Source organism: Urocitellus parryii, chromosome 4, assembly GCF_045843805.1.
Source record: "Urocitellus parryii isolate mUroPar1 chromosome 4, mUroPar1.hap1, whole genome shotgun sequence".
Lineage (NCBI taxonomy): Eukaryota > Metazoa > Chordata > Mammalia > Rodentia > Sciuridae > Urocitellus > Urocitellus parryii.
This window is the reverse complement of record NC_135534.1, coordinates 64,194,692-64,214,604: the sequence shown is the minus strand read 5'-3', so window position 1 is coordinate 64,214,604 and position 19,913 is coordinate 64,194,692. Positions and strand designations below refer to the sequence as shown.

The 19,913-nt window shown below is 57.3% G+C and overlaps 1 protein-coding gene across 3 annotated transcripts; it reads right to left on the bottom strand.

Moving 5' to 3' along the window:
* Positions 1–63: 63 nt before the first annotated feature.
* On the bottom strand, positions 64–19,374 carry Relt (RELT TNF receptor). Of its 3 annotated transcripts, none has more exons than XM_026409153.2 (11): positions 19,272–19,374; positions 7,477–7,547; positions 6,067–6,141; positions 5,768–5,934; positions 5,475–5,554; positions 4,543–4,800; positions 3,131–3,211; positions 2,765–2,846; positions 2,345–2,602; positions 1,752–1,950; positions 64–1,614 (listed from the first exon to the last, which is right to left on the bottom strand). In XM_026409153.2, exons 2-11 carry the CDS (start codon positions 7,522–7,524, stop codon positions 1,567–1,569), a joined length of 1,296 nt encoding a protein of 431 aa, XP_026264938.1. In that variant the 5' UTR covers positions 7,525–7,547; positions 19,272–19,374; the 3' UTR covers positions 64–1,566. The 3 variants fall into 3 exon arrangements, with proteins under 3 accessions (XP_026264938.1, XP_026264937.1, XP_026264939.1); XM_026409152.2 differs by lacking the exon at positions 19,272–19,374 and adding an exon at positions 19,021–19,255; XM_026409154.2 differs by lacking the exon at positions 19,272–19,374 and adding an exon at positions 14,240–14,256.
* Positions 19,375–19,913: the final 539 nt, after the last annotated feature.

Sequence of the window (19,913 nt, the reverse complement as noted above, 5' to 3'; positions counted from 1 at the left end):
AGATGTGTAAAATACATAAACACTGAAAAGCAAAAAAAAAAAAAAAACAAACAAACTCATTCATAATTTTTACATTGATTTTATATTGCAATGAAAATATTTTGGATATACTGAATTTAAAAGACAGTATTGATAATTATTAAAATTAAATCCACCTGTTTTTACTTTTTGGAATGGTTATTAGAAATTTGAATCCCATACGTGGCTCACACTGTTTTTCTGTTGGTCAGCCCTCTAGGGGCCTTCGTGGGAACCAGGTGAAGTTAGGGGCCTCCCCTGGCCCATATTCCCCACTACTGAGGTGTTGTGAGGGGAGGGACTGCCTGTCCAGCACATGGAGCCCAACACAGTAGGGCTGAGGAGTATGTGTTGAACAGACAGATGACCTCGGGAAGGGGCACAAGGAAAAGAAGGTCCTCATACACCACTTTCCCACATTTTATTCTTCGACAAGTGGATGGGGATGGAGATGCAAAGATAGGACAACAGCAAGTTTTAATAAATAAGAGAAACAGGGACAGGCAGTGGGCCTGCGCCTGCACGGCCCCACATAAATAATGAGGTGGCTGAGCCCGAGTGGAGACAGACAGGGCTGGGCCAGCAGTCACCTGTGCTGTCCAGGGCTGGGGGCAGACATGCTGCACCACAGGGACACAGAAACCACTGATGCCAGAAGTGCTCTTCAGCCCAGCCAGTGGTCCTCTCCCCGAAGTTCCAGAGATCTGGGGGTGGCAGGGTGGACTGGGGCTCTGCACTTCAGCTTCGCCCAGGTCAAGTCATTTTTCAGTTTCATTAAAAACAGCGAAGTAGGGCAGGCACATGCAAGTAAGCCTCTTCTGTAGGCAGAGCCGTGGATGGACAGCCCCATGGGGGCCTTGAAGGCAGAGGCCCGGAAGCAGCAAAAATGGGCCAGATAAAGCTACTAATGGGAGAGGTGGCAGAGTCAAGCACCCCCTCCACAGGACCCATCCCAGAACCTCCAAGGAGCTGGAGAGGTCCTGGGCACTGAGGCGTGATTCTCTCCCTACTTCACAAATAAACTGGGACCAGGGATGTGCCCAGGATTAGATCCCAGGAACTTGGCCTCCCAGCCCAGGGCTTTTATATTGCCCTTTCCTTTTACAGAACCTGCTAGAAAAGGAGGAAGAAGCACATCTGCTCTAGGGCCCTGTACAGGGGCAGGATAGCTAGTCACCAAAGTGTGGGACTGGGGCACCAAGTACAGGCGCCACCTCTCTGCCAAGCCTAGACCTCTGGTGGTACAGAGAACTCTCGGCTCCTAGGATGTGGCCAGGGCAGGCACAGGGTTAGGGCATCCTACAGGGTAGGAACTGGGGCAGCAGGGACAGGGGCCAGGCTCTCAATCTGCTCCTTTACACAGTGCCCGCCAACTGCCTGCCTCCTCACTGGGGCGGACGGTCCCACCTCCAGGCCTTGGCCTTTGCTGTTTTGCCTGCTGGGCCATCGCTTCTTGGTCCTCACAGTCCCAGCTGTAGCTCTTCCTCATCCAGGAAGCCTTCAGAACCTCCCAAGGCAGGTTTGAGTGTCCTTAAAGTAGGCAGCCCCTCAGATAACCAGGTTGCTCTCACTTAGCCGGACCACATAGCGGTTCTCCTGGGAGACAGGGATGAAAGGCCAAAGCTGATTCAAGGGGCTTCTGGGCTCCCAGTGAATGGCTCTTTCCCAGGGACCCTGCACTTGTGCCCCTGTTCTGGAGCCCAAGATACTCACAAGCCTTCCCCAGCCCTCACCTCAGCTTTGTTCTCTGCTGGGGGCTTCAACCACTTCGTATGGCTCCCACCACTTCCCAGCAGTGCCTGCTGCTCCGGCAGGAGGCCAGGTTGTGGGGAGTCAGGGAGATCACCCCCCGAAGGCCCAGCCTCTGTGATGGTCTTCACCTCAGATGCTGCTGAACTTGTCCGCTGCTCAGGAATTCGAGCCACACGGAACCTGGGAGAAGAGGTGGTGTGACCACTCTGGGTGCAGAGTTTGAGTTCAGGGTCAGAGCCTCTGACACCTGTGCCTGAGCGTCTTCCAGGCCCTCCATAGATAAGGCTTCCCTCCGCTGTTTGTACCTAGCCCAGCACCCCACCTCTAGGTGTCAGATAGACGCCCTTGGCCTCAGAGGTCCCAGATGCCACAGGGGCCAACACATGCCCTGAAAACCCAAGGGCTCCATGTGAGATGTTGCACAGCTGATTTCTTTCTGCCACCCACCCTACTAGAGAGGCCCACAAAGGGTAAGACCATCACTGAGCAGAGTACCCAGGGTTTAATCTAGGACTCTGCCTCCACTCAAGGCTGTCATCTCTCCATCATCCTGGTGCAACTGTGCCAACCTCACCTGCCCACAGACAAGATGGTGATCTCGCCCTGACGTCCTGTCTTGGCCCCAGCCTTGGGAGCCCTGGCTGGGTTGGGCAGAAGGCTGGGAGCAGGAGTAGTAGCAGCTGCAGCCTCAGGGGACAGCAGTACCTCGGGCCACTTCTTTTGACTACAACGGGAGCAGCAGGGGCCAGAGAGTGAAGCTAGGCCCTGCACGGTGTGGAGGTGGTGGCGATGAGGGCAGATGTGTGGCATACTGGGGGAGGCCGGCGGCAGCCTACAGAAGGGAACGGGTAGGAGCAGTCATCAGGGCAGCCCAGGCTTAGGGCCAGAAGACCCAAGCAGGTAGAGAAGGGGTAGAGGCAGCATGTGAGGGAAGAGACCCAATCGGTAGCCCCCAGGAGGCAGGCTGATTATCTGAAGGCCCTGCCCCCCTCACCTGGGCACAGGCCTGTGGCTTGTCTGCACCAGCTGTTTGCTGTGGTATTCTTTCAGCAGCTCCTCCAGGGCCGCCGCATTCTCTGTGGGCAGCTGTGGTCAGAACCCAGCTCCAACCATAAGGGGAGCCCCCAAGTCCCAGCAGAGCCCCCTACCTACCCACCACGCATACCCAAGCTGGGCTCTGCACCTTTTCCTCCACCCCTCACCAAGCAAGACCAAAGACACGGGGCAGCACCACGTCTGTCTGAAGCACCCAGGCGGGGAGGGCAGAGCAGGGCAGTTCAGTGACCTTACACCTCCTCATAGGCTCCAGGAAGAGACACTCCTCTCCTGGGCACTGGGATGGGTCAGACTGTGTCCTTACCTTTCTTCTCTGTGATCAGACGCACCAGGACCCCAATGGTGTCCTCATTGGCATCCTCAGTCCTGTAGGCAGGGTTGATCCCTGGGAAAGAGAAGTAAAAGACCTTGATCCCAGGAAGCTGGACACCCAAGCTACACCAGGATCAGCCAGCAGAGGGCACCCCGGGCCTTGAAGCCAGAGCCGAGCTTGGTTAAGGTGACAGTAGATGACAGAAGTATTCCAGGGCTGTGCACCTGCGGGCTCTGGGCCTTGGCTATGGCTCAGAGTAGCCCACCATCGCCATTACTACTGAACACTCACTCCTTTTGTACCAGAAGCCCCGGGTACTCAGTGATTTCAGGGCCATCTGAGCTCCACATCCCTGCAGACTGTGTGGGTGAGGGGCTGTATCAGCCTCCTCTGGGTCGCACTGCCTCTCTGCAGTGGGATCCTTCTTACCCAGAACTCCCAACATCTACCGCAAACTCTACCCCTCCAGGCCCATTACTTCCTGCACACCTCCCTGCCGTGGCACAGTTTAACTGAGGTTCTGGTTAGCTTTGGGCCCAGACCTCAAGGGTATGGGAATGGGCCAACATGATGGATCCCAAACCCAGCAGCAAAGAAAGCTCCTAGGCAGCAGCCAGAGGTTAAAGGAAGTCACTAAGCTAGGAAAACAAGTGTAGTCCCAGGCAAAATGGCCCTCAGTCGCCACCTTCCTGCCTGCCTTCCCGTGTCAGGAGTTAGAAGGGGCTTTGGCCAGCCCCAGGCAGTCTGGGACTCTGGCATGGGAGGTGCTATTTCACTCTTGACTTGGCCAGAGGCCCAAGGGTGGTGTATATGGAAGTGGGGCCCCTGTCCTTCAGGAGGCATTGGCCAGGTAGGGGAGAGGAAGGAGACCCAGGCCCTGGGGTAGGGGTGAGAGAATGTGCCTCTTCTTCTTTCCAGAACTTGTAATTCAAACCACAGCCCGCAGCTGTAACCTGAGCTCCTTGTGGTGTCTGCCCAGGACAACTGCCCCCTTCCCACAGGACATTCCTCCAGCTACAGACCAGAGGTCAAAGGTCACTTTGAGTACTTAAAAGGTCATCCACCCTGGAACCACACACACACACACAATTACAGCCTGTAGATCCGCCCCCCCCAGGAATCCAGATCTCCACAGCTGGGCCCGGCTCAATGAAAAAGGGCTACCACCACTTGACCAGCTCTGCTGGTTCTGCCCCTGTCACCATTCCTGGACCCTCACCTTCCTCCCAGCAGCAGCACCTCTGTAGGCGTCTCCCCTGAGGCTGGCGCACACCACCTCCAGGAGGCCCTCCCAGTTGGCCCTCCACAGGCCTCTCCTTGCCAGAGCCCCCAAGGCCAGGGAGGTTCCCTCTGGTCGCCCCCAAGTTCCCTGTCTCCCACCTGGACCCCAAGCCGGGCCTCACCACTGCCTCCACCTCCAGGGCCGGGCCCGACCTCCTTGTGCGCCGTGCAGTGGTAGCCCTTCCGCTTGAGCAGGTTGCACACCAGGATGCCCAGGAGCCCCATGAGGCAGAAGATGGGCACGATGGCAATGACCGCATACTGAGCAGCTGTCTCCTCAGGGCCACCGGCCCGCGTGCCGTTCCCCGGCTGCTGAGTCTCACCACCGCCACTGGACCCCGCTGCCACCTCCACGCCACGTCGGGCCCGCCGCCCCCATTCTGAGCACAAGATGGAGGCAGAGGAAAACAGAGAGGCAGAGAGGCCCAGGGCCCAAGTTAGTGTGGGTGGGGTGGAGGGAGGACCGATGGTCCAGGGCGGCCCACACCCCGCCATACTGGGGAGGCAAAGGCCAGCTCAACCCTGCCTTTCTTCCGTTTTTTGCCAAACAGGGGTCCTGAAACAGGCTTCCTCGGGCCTCAGGATGGGCAGCCCCCTGGCTCCCCCATCACCCCTCATGCTGGGTGAGGAGTGAACAGATGGCAACGTGGCACATGCCTAGGCACGGGGACGCGGAATCCTGCCTCCCTAAGGCAGGCCCTGTGAATGAGTCACCTGAGAGGGTGACTGGCTCAGCGGTGTGAGGTGTGTCCATGTGTTTATGTGTGTGGACACACCAGTGCTCACATTCACTTGCAGGGTCTCATGGAGAGGACAGGAATGGGAGACTGGTCAGGATGTGAACCTCCTAAGCCCCTAATTGTGGCCTCCACCCACTGTATGGTTTCTGCCACTCAGAAGTAAAGGGAGGTGACTGGCCACATTCTGCTGGGCTCCCCAGGCTGGCTGTCCTCCCAGGGGCTAAGAGGACCCCAGTGCCCCACATGGACAATCAGGGGCTCCTGGGCTCAAGCTCCTGCACCCATTCCTCACACACCTCCAATCTGCCACTCACCATTACAGCCAGGAGTGCTCAGAGATGCCCATGAACATGGTTGACATGGAATGTGGGGAACCCCCCGAGGCCCAATCCACCTGCAGGGAGAGATGTCACTGAGGTCCAGAAGTTTCCCCAAAAACTGTCCGTAGGCTGGATTCCTTCCTATCAGTCACCCTCAATAGTCTTGTTCCATTCCATTTCACAGATGGGAAGACTAAGGTCTATGTAGGGTGGAAATAGGCTGGAACTCCAGGATCCATAGTCCTGGCCTCTTAGGCATGAGCTCCCACCATCCACCCCTTGCTCACCCAGGCTGGCAGCCTCCACATAGTGTATCCTGGGTTGCTGTGCCAGCCCGGACCTCCAGCCTCCTTCGAAGGCTGCAGCGGTCATGAGGCTGGCATGGGCTGGAGCCCCAGGAGATGGAGAAGGTGCCTGGGGGGCAGGACCTGCATAATGTGCCCTGACCCTGGTCCTGTAGGAAACAAAGGGTGAGAAGGAGGCCAGGAGTCAGGCCTGAGATCCCTGGGGAAGCCAGGCCTGGGACCCTGCCCCTTGCCCTAAGATGTCTTCCCAGGAGAGGGCAGATGTGCAGCTCAATGCTCACCAGATCGGGCTCCTCCCCAGGTGGGCACTGCCAAGGGGTCGTTGGTGTTGCAGTGGCCAGAGGCCAGGGCAGCAGCTGGAAGAAAAGCAAACAGGAGCATATTGAGGGAGGGAAGGAGAGAGTTCTGGGCACGGGGTCTCTAGGGTCATCTGAGCCCATAGGAGTGGAGATCGCTGACCACATAGGGCCATCCCACCCAGGCTTCATGGACACTTTTCTAACCTTGATCCCTCACACTGCAAGGAAAACCTGCCCTGTCCCAGACCTGCTTCATTACCAGTGCCTGAGTAGGGAGAAAAATCACATCTGCTTCAGGAAAGTTCTGGAAAGCCCCAGACAGGGGATCAGGACCTCAAGCCCCTGGATCTCTGAATTACACCCCTTCCAGCTAACAAGACCAATGAGGAGGAAATGCTTCCGAATTCCTCTCTGTTTCTGTCCCTCTTCCTGCTGCAACCCCTGCCCCCCAATCACAGCTGGACATGTCATTAGCCCGCCTCTGTTTATCATTCCTGGAGCCAAGTTTGCAGCTGGTGCTTACTATTCTGGGCCCTGGGCTGAGTCTCTGAGACCACATCCTCCTCTGTGACCTCCTCCTGTGGCAAGGCCGCCCCATTCACCGGGGCACCAAACAGAGGATGGCACATTCAAAGGAAGGGTGTCCCAGAGCCTCCCACGGGGAGCCCCCACTGCTTCCCACTTCCAGGTGTGAACCATCTGGCCTCAACTCCTGCTGTGGGGAGACCATGTCCTTCATTTTAGTCCAACACTGATTTGAGGGTATGAGGCAGAGAGCAGAGCCAGCTCCCTTGGAGGCAAAATGTCACAGAGGCTCTGGGGATCTCCTCAGGCTCCAGACCTGGCTCCAGCACCTGCCTGAGGCCAGGTATCACACTCAGGAATTCCAGGCTCAGAAAGAAAGACGACTCCAAACCAGACGCCAAGACCTGTCTGGGGCCAAGTCTGGCCGGATTCTCTCATTTCCAACACAGATCTCAACTCCAGCATCTGAGGTGCCCCAAATCCCAGGCGTCTTTGGCCCAATTTCCTCAGGTTCCCCACTACTGGCCACTATTCCCACATCGGCTGCTGACAGGCACCTGCCCTTAGCCACCAGGCCTTGCCTACAAATGCAAGTCCTTCATTCTCCTCCCCCTGTCCCCCGCCCAGCCTGGGTAGGCATGGTCTGCGAAAGCAGTGTCTTCTGCCTTGGATGGGTAGGGGAAGCCATGGCCTTCCCTCCTGGGTCACCATTTCATGCCAGGGTGGGTCAGGATGGGCTTCCTGGGGTTGGACAGCCCCAAATGCTTCCCAAGAAGAGCTGAATAATCAAGCCTCGTCCCAGCATGGGGTTCCTGAGCAGGCTCACTCCCTCCTCCCTGGAGCTCCTCCCCAGCCTGTCCCACTCACCACGAGGAGGCAGGACAGGGGCCAGCACAGTCCGCTCAGCTTCATCATCAGGCCCTGCGGCGATCTCTGGCCTAGGGTAGATGGAGGGAAGACTCAGGGGCCAGCCGGGATAGAAAGGCAGCTGCTGTCCCCCCAGGCACTTCAGAATGACCGGCCTTCACAAGGAGTTGGGAGAGTGCCCTAGATCTCCACCCAGGTCCAGTCTGAGCAGAGGTGGGCTGCACCGCGCAGGGCCAGCCTCACTGGAAGAACAGAGGGCCCTGCAGGCTGGGGAGGCTTCCCAGAGGAGGAAGGGCTTCCTTCCCCTTCCATAAACAGCCAGGTGCCCTGCGGCATCGAAGGGGAGCACAGGAGGAAGGAAGCGTGGGGAGGCCGCGCCAGGCAGAGAAGGCTGCAGCCCTCAGCCTCGGCCTCTGCTCTCCTCTGCAGCTTCCAGGCTCCTGCCAACTGCAGCCCGCAAGCCCACGGCCTCCGGCCTCACGTTCCTCTGCCTCCATTCTCACTGGTTCTGCTCTAAGGAAGGCCCTGTCCCCACCTTTCCAACACTTTTCTTTCTGGAAGCTTTTCTAGAAGTTTTCCCCAAAGCTGAGTCTGGCTCCTATAACTCCTGTGCCTCACTCCATCACAGGCCTGGAACCTTCCACATGGCCACTGTCCACGCATCCCCAGGGAGGGCCAGGACATGTCTACTTACATCTCTGCCTGCCTGGCTGCCGCAGGGGACCTGAAGGGGTAGGTGGCCATGGCAGCAGAGTTCAGCCTCTCTTCCTCTTTCCCCCATGGGCCAGCCACTGCCCTCACCGGGGAAATAGGACCCTGTCCTCAAGGATCCCCATCCCCGGGGACCCCATACTGCAGAGATTGAGAGAGTGGTTCCCCTGCCAGTCAGTGGGAAGTGCCAAAAAACAAAACAAAGCAACATCAGTGGTGCTGCCCAGCCCCCTGGCCAGCCAAGACTGAGGCCCCAGGGCCAGAATGCGGCTGCTTCTGGAGAAGCCCCCAGCCAGTGGACAAGTTGGAACAACAGGATTCAGGATTCAAATTACACAACCGAAGGGACTGTTGCTGAATGAGGAAGCTCCAGGATGTACCCCAGAGGCCTGCTTTCAGGGTTGTAAAGGTGACAGAAACAGTGTTCATGGGACCTGGACACAGGCCATGTGCAGCCTCTGAGGTCCAAGGATGGCTCATGGGACTTAGAGAGCCCAGCCACTGTCCTAGGTCACGGGCAGGCAGAGGAGCCCCAACCTATGTGATGCCAACCCTCCAGGAGACACACTGCCTGTGGCAAGTTCCAGGTCACACGGAAGACCCTCTCCCTGTGGGCAGCCCGGACTTCCCGCCTGGAAAAGGAGCCCAGGAAATTGATCCACCCGCCTGACCTGGCCAGGCACAGACCTCGCAGGGCCAGGGGTTTGTGTTACACCCAGGGGAGCGGGAGAGGAGTAGTCACATCATCCTTGGGACTCTCCAGGTCACTGGCAGCCAGCCACTCTTGGCCCCAGGCCAGGTAAGGGGAAAACCAGGGACAAGGAAGCCCAGGCCACAGGGTAGGTGAAGGCTGAATCTAGCAGCCAACACTCAACAGACAGCGCCCCCTGACTCATCTCCCAACCTGCCCTCCTCAAATCTGGTCACAGCGTCCCTTCCCCCTACTCTGCGCTGCCAAACTCCCCGCTCAAGCTCATCTCCACGTATCCCCTCCTCGTCCTTCCAGGGATCAACCCGCAGATCTAATCACAAGCCCAAGTCCTCAGGCTGTCCCCACAGCCTGCCCCTAGCCCCAGCACCTTCATGTCCCCAGATAGGCCTATAAGGCTGGGCAGGGGATGAAAAGTAAGAAGCAAAATAACTGCAGAGTAGACAGCCCCAGAGCCACCCCCGACCCTGGGTGGCACCCACTGGGTGACCTGAGCGCGCGAGGAGCCAGTGTACAGATGCTCATCTGCAGAAAGGCGTGGAGCTGCGCAACGCGGAGACTTCTAGGAGGAAAGCAAGTGTCCAGAGGCCCAGTCTCCAAGCCAGAGAGGGCCCACTCAGGCACATGCATAGACATCCACCGCCTGCTGCCCTCGTGCCTTCTAATTACACTCCCTCTAATTACCCCAACCCGGCACTTACTCCAGTCTGGCTGCCCCGGCCCCCACACTCAGCCCAGTCTGAGTCCCAGCTGGACCTGCCTGGTCAGGCAGAAAAGCCCGTATGCACATGTGTGCACACCTGCTGCTCAGGGGCCCCAACCTCCACCCCAGGTCTCCAGCACAGAGCCCTGGAACCATGACCAGAGAGCAAGTTCAGAGAGAAGCCCCACCGCTGGGAGGCTGGGAGGCTGGAAGGGGGTCCGTGAAGGCCCCGTCCCTACCACTCTGCTTTATCCAGAAGGCCATGAAGTTCCAGCATCCCCTGAGGGCTTCCTGAAGCACAGCTGTCAGAGATGGAGAGACTGAGGCCCAGAGAGGGCAGGGAAGGTCCCCGGAGCCCCCTCTCCAGCTCCATGTGCCTGAGGGAGAACCCCCCAGCCACACTGGGCTAGGGAAGAGGAGACCCAGGGGTTTTAGCAGAGAAGGAAGTTAGCTCAGAAGCCACTCTTCCCCCAAGTCTCCTAGCCTGGGGCCTGTCCCCACTGCCACCAACCCCTTATGGGACCTAAGCCCCCTCACTTCTCAGGGCTCAGTCTCTTCATCTGCAAGATGGGCATGTTTATCTCCCATGGGAGAGCTGTCAGGAGACCTGTGAGGTAATCCACCCTAAAGTGGGTCTCGCGGTTTCCTTCCAGCGGCCCCTCCCCCACCCCGTGCAGGTTTGTCGTTGGTCTCGGCTGCTTACTTGCCTGCACCCCGCCAGACAGCAGGAGGGCACAGATGTCTGCTTTATTCACCACAAAGCCCAGTACCCAGCCGGAGGCTAGAAGCAGGAGGCCTCTAACACCCAGGCTCAGGTCAGAAAGGTTTCCTCCTCCTCGACCCTCCAGAAAAATGCCCCAACAATTAGAACCAGAAATTCCCTGGATAAAAGCCAGCCCGCATCGTCGTGACAGGGCCCCAGACTGCAGAGAGGCTGGAGGTAGCAGAGCCCCAGAGAGGAGCAGCCCGGAGGCCTCAGGGAAAGAGGAAGCTGTGGCACCCGCCCAGGCCTGGGGCAGCTTCCCCTTTCCCAGAACTGAAGCCAGTGGGGTCACACCCCTCTGTTCCCCAGTTGGGCCCTCCCCTCTGGTACTCCCCCCAGTCTCCCTGGGCCTCAGCCTGACCCTTTGGCCCCCTCACCCAGCAGCCTAGATGTTCCGTCATGGAGCCTGGCCCTATGCGCCAGCTCCCGCCACCCTCAGAATGGCGTCCTGACGCACCCCTGCCAACCCTTACACATCCGCAGGCTCCAGCCACTTCAACCTCCTTCCCAAGACACACAAGACACAGTTACCTGCCATTTCCTCTGCCCAGAAACCCCTCCCATCACTTGGCCAACACCTACTCTTCCTTCAGAGCTTAGCTCAAAGTCATTTCCTCCTGGAAGCCTCCCCCAACCACCACCTCCCCACCGGCATTAAACACCCTGTTTACCCAGCCCGTCCCTGCCACCAGCCGTCTTCCATGCCCAGTGCCACACTGGGTAAGTCTGTGCTGCACTCAGGATGGGAGGCAGAAAAGGGTACTCTCAGTAGAAGGTGCAAGGCCCCGCTGGGGTAGTGAGGGCCCTGAAGGCTGCAGGGCGGGCAGGACAGATGAGGCCGGACTAGGAGGGGTGGGTATGAACCTGCATCTGAAGCTCCAGGACCACCTGGGGCCACATGGTGGAGTGTGTTGTCCTGCTCTGCTCTTCACTGGCTTTGTGGCTGTGGACGCCTGCAGAGGACTGTCAGGAGAGTGAAATGAGAGGATTCACAGTAATTTCTCAGCATTGGGCTGGCACAGAGTACACCCTCCACAAGCACTCACTACTCACTGTGCCTCAGTTTCCCTCTGTGGAGGGGGAAGGGGCACATGCTTGCCCCGCCCGTGTGAGCACACTGAGATTCTCCTTTTACATTTATGCTCAATGCTTGGCACACAGCCAGGTACACAGGAGGTGCCCGAGCAGCTACGTGGAGCCTCTGGGGAGAGGAGGGTGTGGGAAAGGAGAGGAGGCTGGGAAGACAGATGGGCAGTGCCCAGGTCCCACCAGCCTCAGCTGCAACTGAGAAGCCTGCATTTTTCCCAGGAGCTATGGGAACCTTGGAGGGTTAAGCAGGGGGGTGGGACAGGCACGGAACAATTTGGGTCTTGCCAGGTGCACTGGGCTACCTTCCAAGCGAGGGAGATGTGGGTACGAACAGGTGCCCACCAGGAGCAGGGTCGGAGGAAGGCAGGCTCTGTTTCCCAGCCCATGCTCCGAGGCCTACGGACCTCCCTCCAGCCTCCAGAGGAGAGGGTTGCCAAGAGTTGCCTAGAAACACAGCTGGACATGGGCCTCCCTCAGTGGTGGCTGTACCAGGCAGGAAGACAAAGGCTACCCATCAATAGAAAAATCCAGGTTAGCAAGGGACCCAGTGGTTCCCTGGCAACTGGGGCTGAAGTAGGGCAGTGCCCACATTGGGAGGTGCTGAGGGCAGTGAGGAACTGCCTGCTGCCCTCCTCCCCTACAGGAGAGGGGGACTGGCCCCAAGCTGGGGCTGGCCCTGGCTCTGGGTCACCTCTACTCCTCACAGCAGAAGTGAGCATTTCTGTTTTACAGCTGGAGGTCAGAGAGGTCACTTGGAGGTCACACAACCAGTGTGTGACTGAAGCAGGGATGGAGCCCTGGACTGCCTCATTTCTGCCTCCCCCACCCTGAGGTTTAGCCCAGAGCCTGGCAGATGGATGTTCTGAGTCTTTGCCAATCTGATGGCAGAGTCTAGGGAAGCAGGAACACAGTAGGTGGCTCAACTGAAGGTCTAGTACAAAGAGCCAGGCAGGCCCCAGAGTAGTTACTATCCCCGTGTGGCAGTCTCAGGGGCCTCCGGGATTTGCCTGCGCTCATATTCATTTGTGTATTGTCCCAATCTGCCAACTCTGAAAGAAAAGGGCACTGGAAACTGTAAGAAGCAGGAAGGCTGGGGAAGTCTGGGAATTCCCAGAGGGAGGAAAAGGTCCCGGAGTGTAGACCCAGTTCTTGAACTGGGGGCCCAGATGTGCAAAGGTCAGCACAGGACTCCTCAGTGAGAAGGGTGCCCCTCGACCCAGCCCTCTCCCAGCCTCAGGTAGCCAGGATCTCCAGGGCACCACCATTGAGTGAGTACCTCTCCAGCGCCAGACTCCTAATCCTGTACCCCTACACTGCCAGGCAGCAGCTGCTGCTACCTTACCAGGAGCTGGGCAGGGTTCTGCCCCTCAGACTTCCCATTGCCCCTGGGTCTGCACTTCAGCAGATCAGGTGGTGAGGTGGGCAGGTGGAGCTGAGGGGGCTAATTGTCTCCTTGAGGCTTAGGAAAGGGCTGAGGCAGCCAGATCTGGCCCACCCAGCTCCTCCCAGTCTGGGAAGGTACAGATGCAATCTCTTCCCTCCTTCCTGCCTGAGACTAGGACTAGGGAAAGGGGTATCTGAGGCCAGACCGTCATCTCTGGGGCAGAGCTGGGGCTCCCCAAGAGCCCCCTCTCTAAGTGCCCACCACATGCCTCATAGCCTCTCTAGGTTGGGTCCCAATGCACCCCTCAGAGACAGGGTTCCATGTGGAAACTGAGGCTCAGAGAGGCTAAGAAGTAGCCTTAATAACCTAGTCTCAAAAATTACAGGGCTTGCCTACCCAGAGTAGGGGTGGGCAGCAGGCAGCCTTTGCCAGTGTCTCCCAGACCTGGCATCCCCCCTACCCCCACATGGCCCGTTTCTAGTTTGCCATCAACCTCTTGGTACCATGGGCCAGCCCTAGAATACCTCCCCTCTTACTCCAAAACAGGACAGCAAGGGACCCAGGAGGGACTGGAGGACACTCCCTGCAGCCCCCACTCACATTACTGCTACCTCTTCCTCCAAGAAGTTGCCTTGACCTCCCACCCTGGTCATATGCTTGGTACTGAATCACTATGCCCAAGCTGCTCCGCTGTGCTCAGCATGGGCCCTTCCCCTTCCCAACCTAGCTGACTTGGGCAGAGGCTTTGGGAGAGGCTGAGGGGAGACCACACCCCTCCTGACCTGTTATCCGATTCCCCCAGGCTCAGGGTGTTAGAGATAGAGGCTCTCCCTAAGGCCCTACCCAACAGAGCCTACAGTGAGAGTGTGCCTGTGAATGGAGTTAGGAGGGCGTAAGGCTGGTCTCTGGAACATTCCAACTGGGCTCAAGCTGGTCTCTGGAACATTCCAACTGGGCTCAAGCTGGTCTCTGGAACATTTCAACTGGGCTGAAGCTTTGGCGGTCTTGATTAGTGGATCTGTGACCTTGGTAGGTCACTTACCTATCTGAACTTTGGGGTCCTCCTCTGCAAACAGAGGTGCCAGTCCCTGCCTCATGGGATGCTAAGGGAATAAGCAGAGCCACTGTTTAGTGCTGTTTGGAAATTACCAGTTCTCTTGAAGGCCAGAGAAGGAACCCAGGCTCAGAAACAGCCAAGGTCATCCAAAAAAACTTGGGTGCAATAAGGGTGCATTGGGGAACCCAATATAAATCCCAGCAGCATGGATTGTGGCACCGAGGTCTCATTGAGAGGACCCCGGGTGCCCATTTCCTAGCTATCCAGGCCTGTGCCCACCTGCTTTACCAGCTGACACAATTGTCAGGAAGGTGGAGGTGCACTGAGCAGTCAGTATGCCCACCTACCTGCCCAAGTCTCAGTTTCTCCTCTGTTAATTTCGGGCAATTGTGCCTATTCAGCTAGCCTCGCTGTGTGGCGGGGACCCAGAATTCACAGGCAAATGGTGATTCTTATAATCAGGCCTAAGTCCAGGTGCCTTCTCCTGCAGGAAGCTCCTTGTTGGGAGGGCCTCTCTCGGCTGTCCGTTCTCAGTCTCCTTTAACTCCTGTTAAAGTGGGGAGGCTCTCCGAGGGAGGTAAGCAGTGCACATGGGAGGCTGGGCACATTGCAGGTCCCCCTTGCTCTCACTGTTCCTTCTCACAGTATTTGCTTGGCCAAATACTGTGAGAAGTCCCTCCTTCTAGAAACCCTTCTCCCTTCCCTCTCCACCATGCTCAGACCCTGCCTCTAACTGGCTGTAGAGGCCCCTCTCTCCCCTCCGTCTATGCCAGCTAGCCAGGGACACTCACAGCCACATGGGCAGTTTATTTATAGAGCTCTCATCTTTCCCAGGGTGGCCCAGGAAAGAACTCTGGCCTTCAAGACTGACAGACCTGGCTTTGGATCCCAGCAACAACAGGGTCTTGCAAGGGTTTCTACCCCTCTGAGCCTCGGTTTCCATGCTTGTGCCTCGAGGATTGACACTCTCAGAATGAGGCAGAGATGGGACAGTCTGGAGCCTTGATGGCAGGACTGGGCACAGAGCAGGGACACAGCACTAGTTCCTATCTCTCTGCTAGCCTAGTCCTACCCAGAAACACCAAGCCTCTGCCTTGATGCTCTCAGGAGCATCGTGCACTGTGGGTACTAGATCTACCCAGAGACCACATCCCAGCAACCATCAATCTATAGTTGGGGAGGGGGGTGGATGGGTTCTCCTGGATGATCTTGGGCAAAATCTCTCCCTTTCTTCTCCATTCTCCTACCCACTTGGAGAAGGCTAGCTCCATAACAGGTCTCCCCTTGCTAGGTGCTGAGAGCCCCACCAACATTTCCCACTCCTGCTTTGGGTAGGCCAGGCTGGTCTTTCTCTGGAAGCTCATGCAGGAATTATCAGACAAGCCCTGAACCCTTGTCCCTTGCCTGGAGACCAGGCCAGAAGTTAGGCAAGAGCTGGTGTGTTAGACTAACCCTAACCCTAACCCTAACCCTAACAGGGAGGATGAAAACTGTATGACTCAAGCTAGGACTGCTCCCCCCTGCTCTGAGTCTCAGCTCCTCCATAACAACTCAGGAAGGAGGCGCCTCCACAAGTGCCACTGTGGGAGATGCTGAGCCCAGGGCCCACACAACAGGACATCAACGGGAACAGTTTCCTCTACTGGCCTAGAATGAGGGCTTTGTCTGAAGAGGGCCATGGTTAGCACCAAACTTGTCCCAGACCCACAGAGTGGCCTTGAGTTTTGGGCCCTAACCCCTAGTATTACCTCAGGCCATGGTGAGCCTCAGAGACCACAGATACAAACACTGCCATGTATCCTGGCACCCAGGGGCTGGGATCTTAAGTGGCTGCCCTTCCTCAGGAGAGACCTCGCCAGCATAGATATGGCAGTGGGAGGGGGCAGTGTGCTGGTGAGGCCAGCCACAGAGCTGGGTGAGCAGTGCCTATAGGTGCCCCACACCTTACCCAAAGGCAAGGGGAATGACTAGCAGGTGGATCCAACAATGAAGACTGACGGAGGCTGGGCTCAGAAGCTTCCTGGGTGAGGTGGGCTGAACCCTAAATGATTGGGAGAGTTCTAGAAAGAGGGACAATAAAAGCAAAAGCAGCGCCGACCTGAGGCATCTGGTAGGGAGGAATATGGGTGAAAATGCAAAGTTAAGAGATCTTAGAAGGAAAGGTCTCAAGACCAGGATGAGGAATTTAGACTTTATTTTGCATGCAAAAGACAAGAGTCACTTTAGGGAGGTCACTCTGGCAGTATGGAAGGACTGGAAATGGAGGCAGACAAGCTGGGAACAAGAGTCTGGGCCCAGAGGGCAGGACCAGAGCCAGAGTGTAAGAGCAGCCTAGTTTTGTGAAGGTGTGTTTTAGGACTGCTTCGTGTGCTGGCTGGTGTCCAGCTGGCCTGGGAACAAGTGGTAGAGCAGAACGCGAGTACCCTGTGTGGAACGGGAAAGCCAGAACAGCAAGGTTTAGGGGCCTTGGGTAAGTCCCTGAAATTCTCAGAACCTCAGTCTCTCCCTTTGTAAAACAGGGCTGGGCCTGCTGGCTCTGACTCCTACCCTATGAGCAGAGGGGATGCTGCTGCTCCTCAGGGTCTCCCATGCTTGGCCAGACACAGCAGCTTCCTCAGAAACTAACACACTAGTCCCAACCAGGGTTACAAGTGGAAACCCAACCTGGCCCCTCTGTCATCCCAAGTTCCCAGAAAGGTCTGGCTTAGGCAGGGCACAGGATGGAGCTGGGGGGCCTCCACTGAGACTGGGATGAAGAATGGTTCTCCTCTCTCTTCCCCTCCAGGCCCCTGAGCTATTTCCACCTCTTTGCTGGGGATGGAAATAACTCGGGCTCAGCCCCTGGAGACCAAGACAGCTATTTTCATCAGCCCCAAGAAACAGAGCTCCAGTCATTCCAGAGAAGACCAAAGGACACCCTGATGCCCAGACCTAGCTCTAGGCCAAGCAATGGCAGTGGTCAGAACTAGAAGGGGCATCTGGGAAGAATAGGGAGAAAGGCCCACAGAGAGCAGGGCACCAGTTCAAGGTCACTCAGTCTGTTCCCTCTCACAGCAGAAGGGAAGTATAAGGAACATGCCTAGAGCAACAACAATGATGGGGACAGGGGCCTCTCAGGTATGGTGAAGGTCAATTACCCCTGCCACCCCTAAGCTGCACTGCTAACTCCAGATACTCTTCAAAACCAGGTGGACATTTCCAAACCCAGATGCAGCTCTAGAAGTCAGAAGACAGGCCTTTCTAGTGACATCTGGCTGAGGGTGAGGGCTGAGGGAGGAAGAGGAAGGCCATGTAACCTACCTGACTCCGATGGTCCAGACATGTGTGTACACACACATTACACTCAGAACAAAAGGGAACACCCTGGAAGGCCATGCCTACCAATCCAGGTAAGGCATGAGCAGGAAGGTGGTGTGACCCTGTGAGGCCAAGCATCTCACAAGGTCAGAGGTCCTGAATTCCACTTCAACCATTGTCCTGATTCTGTGTGACTGTGGGCAAGCCATTTTGCTTCTTTGAGCCTCAGTTTCTTTCTCTGAAATAATCACCAGATCTCAGAACCACTGTGAGGATTTAATGTGACACTACACTATAAAGTTTAAAACAGAGCCTAGCACCATGCCCCTTCACATTTGCAACATTTCAACAAAATAAATATCTTTAGAGGATGGCAGCAGAAGACAGAACTTCCAGATCCTACCTATAACAGGTGCTGCACTCTAATCACCACCACCTTCTGGGCCAGGGAGACAAATTTCCAACTACCCTGCATGAACCCCTCAGACCCTCTTGTGGGAGTAGGGGGCTCAGAGAAGACTTGCCCAGTTGGTGAAGGGGCTCTGTTCCAGCTCTCCAGAAAGAACTTAGTCTCCCCCCAGACTAGAGACTAATTTGGGGGAACAAATCTGTGCCCCCTCTTCCTCCAACCAGGGAGTTGAACAAAGGAGACCTGAGTAAAGAATGTCTGGTGGGTCAGGATTTCAGGATCCATGTTGTCTATGGGTTCATATGGAGACAGTGGACCAGGCAGCCTTTCAGTGAGAGTTTGAAGTCTCCTTGACCAGTTTTGGACAGGCTGTGCTTCCAACCCTCTCACCAACACCTGGGTACAGCCCCTGGACCACTGTGCCCCCAGAAGAAGCCTGCCCTCAAGCCCCTGCCTGAAGGGAGGGAAGGGAGAACAGAGGCAGTTGACCCAAAAACAATAGAGGATCCCAAAGTGATGATTCACAGTCCATTTACGGCCTGACACCTCAGTGTGTAGACAGGGGAGACTGAGGCCCAGCAGGGGCAGGTCTGAGAGCAAGACTGAAGCTGAGACCTTACAGAATACAGTTTTCCAAGGGCAGAGCTCTACGAGGTGTGGGACTTCAATGTGTGAGTGTGAGAGATACTGTATGTGTATGTGAAGTGGAAACTGAGCCTACCTCAGGCCCCCTCAAATGCCAACCCCAACCCTGGCCCCCTCTCCTGCTGCCAGGGTATGTCGCTCAGACTCCTGAGAGGTGCCCCCCCCCACCTCAAGGAAAGACCCAACTTCTTGGTCCCCCATTTGCTGAGAGGTGTCTGAGGTCCCTCCTCTTTCTGCCTCTTACTAATTGTCCTAAGGCAGGCACCAGGCGCGTGGGCACGCGCGGGCACACGCGGACACACACACACACACACACACACACACACACTACTTGACCCTGCGCAGCTATGGCTCTAGTAATCCAGGGTTAGTTCTGTCACTTGGGGTTTCTCCCACTCATTAACCAGTGTTCTTGGCCCTGCTCCGCTTACACTGCAGGCTACACACAGTGACCCCGGTGACCCAGGGTCTTTCCCAACCCTTTCTCTCTCTGTCTCTGCCAGTCTCAGTTACACAGAGCCCCTCTGTGTCACCCGCTGGGCTCGGCGTCACCGCCCAGTATGCCGGCCACACGTTCACCCGGGACAGGCCGCCTCATGCGCCGTGTCACCCACAGTCACGGGCTGACACCGTTCAGACCCCCCCCACACACCCGCCCGCCGCAGTGGCACTGAGACGCCGCTGTCCTGTCCCGCACCCTGCCCTGGTCTGGGTCCAAGTTTCCCGGGCCCCGCTGGTCCCTCACACGGCAAGTTACGCTGCTTCCCTCCGGCGCACCTTCTGACAGACACTGCGCAGGGCCGGGCCCCGAATCGCAGCCAGAGGACACGCAGTCCGGGGCCGGGGGCTCAGAGGCCGGAGCGATCTGTGTGCCGAAGGTGCCGGGACAGGACCCGGGGCGGCGGGCGGCGAGCTTGGATTGCTGCATCCGCGACGCCGGCCAACTTCCTCGGAGACGCAGGGAGGCAGGGGCTCAACCCGCTGGCCTGGATGCGGACCCTGGTTGCGGGCCCCGCACTCCCCCTTACCTGGCCGCGGCAGCTCCAGCTCGGCTCCGGGTCGGACTTGGTGCCCGGGCCCGGCTAGGGGAGCTCACGGGCGGCCGCGCAGCCTGCGCGCCTTTTGAATGAATTGCCGGCCGGGCCGGGAAGGTGCTTAGCCCCGCCCCTCGCGTCACGGCCGCCGGCCCCGCCCACGACGTCAGAGTCCAGGCTCGCGGCCCCGAGCCCCCAGCCTAGAAGCTGCAGGGGGTTCGCCACTCTGCCTCTCGGTCGCACTGCTCTACGTTGCCATCTTTCGAGTCCCCCAAGGAACTGCAGGGGATGCGCGGGACCGGGAGGCGGGGAAAGAAGTTTCGCTTGATCTGGAGACTTGGATGCTGCTGGGGTCCTATCGCCATTACCTGTGTAATCAGGGCTACGGCTGCCCCTTCATGGACCTTTTATTCCTCCTGGAAATTGGAGCCACTATGCCCTGTTCGAGGAGACCCAGGCCCACCCCTAAAGGCCTATAAAAGAGACCTATCAGGTGGGCTTCTGCACTTCCCTCTGGGACCAGCTCAAATCCCCATCCCTCTTTGCCAGGGTATTTAGTCCTTCAGTCCAGCAAGACAGGTGACACTTCTCTTTCCCCACCACCAGCTATCCCATCCTACTCATTTCCAATGCCAA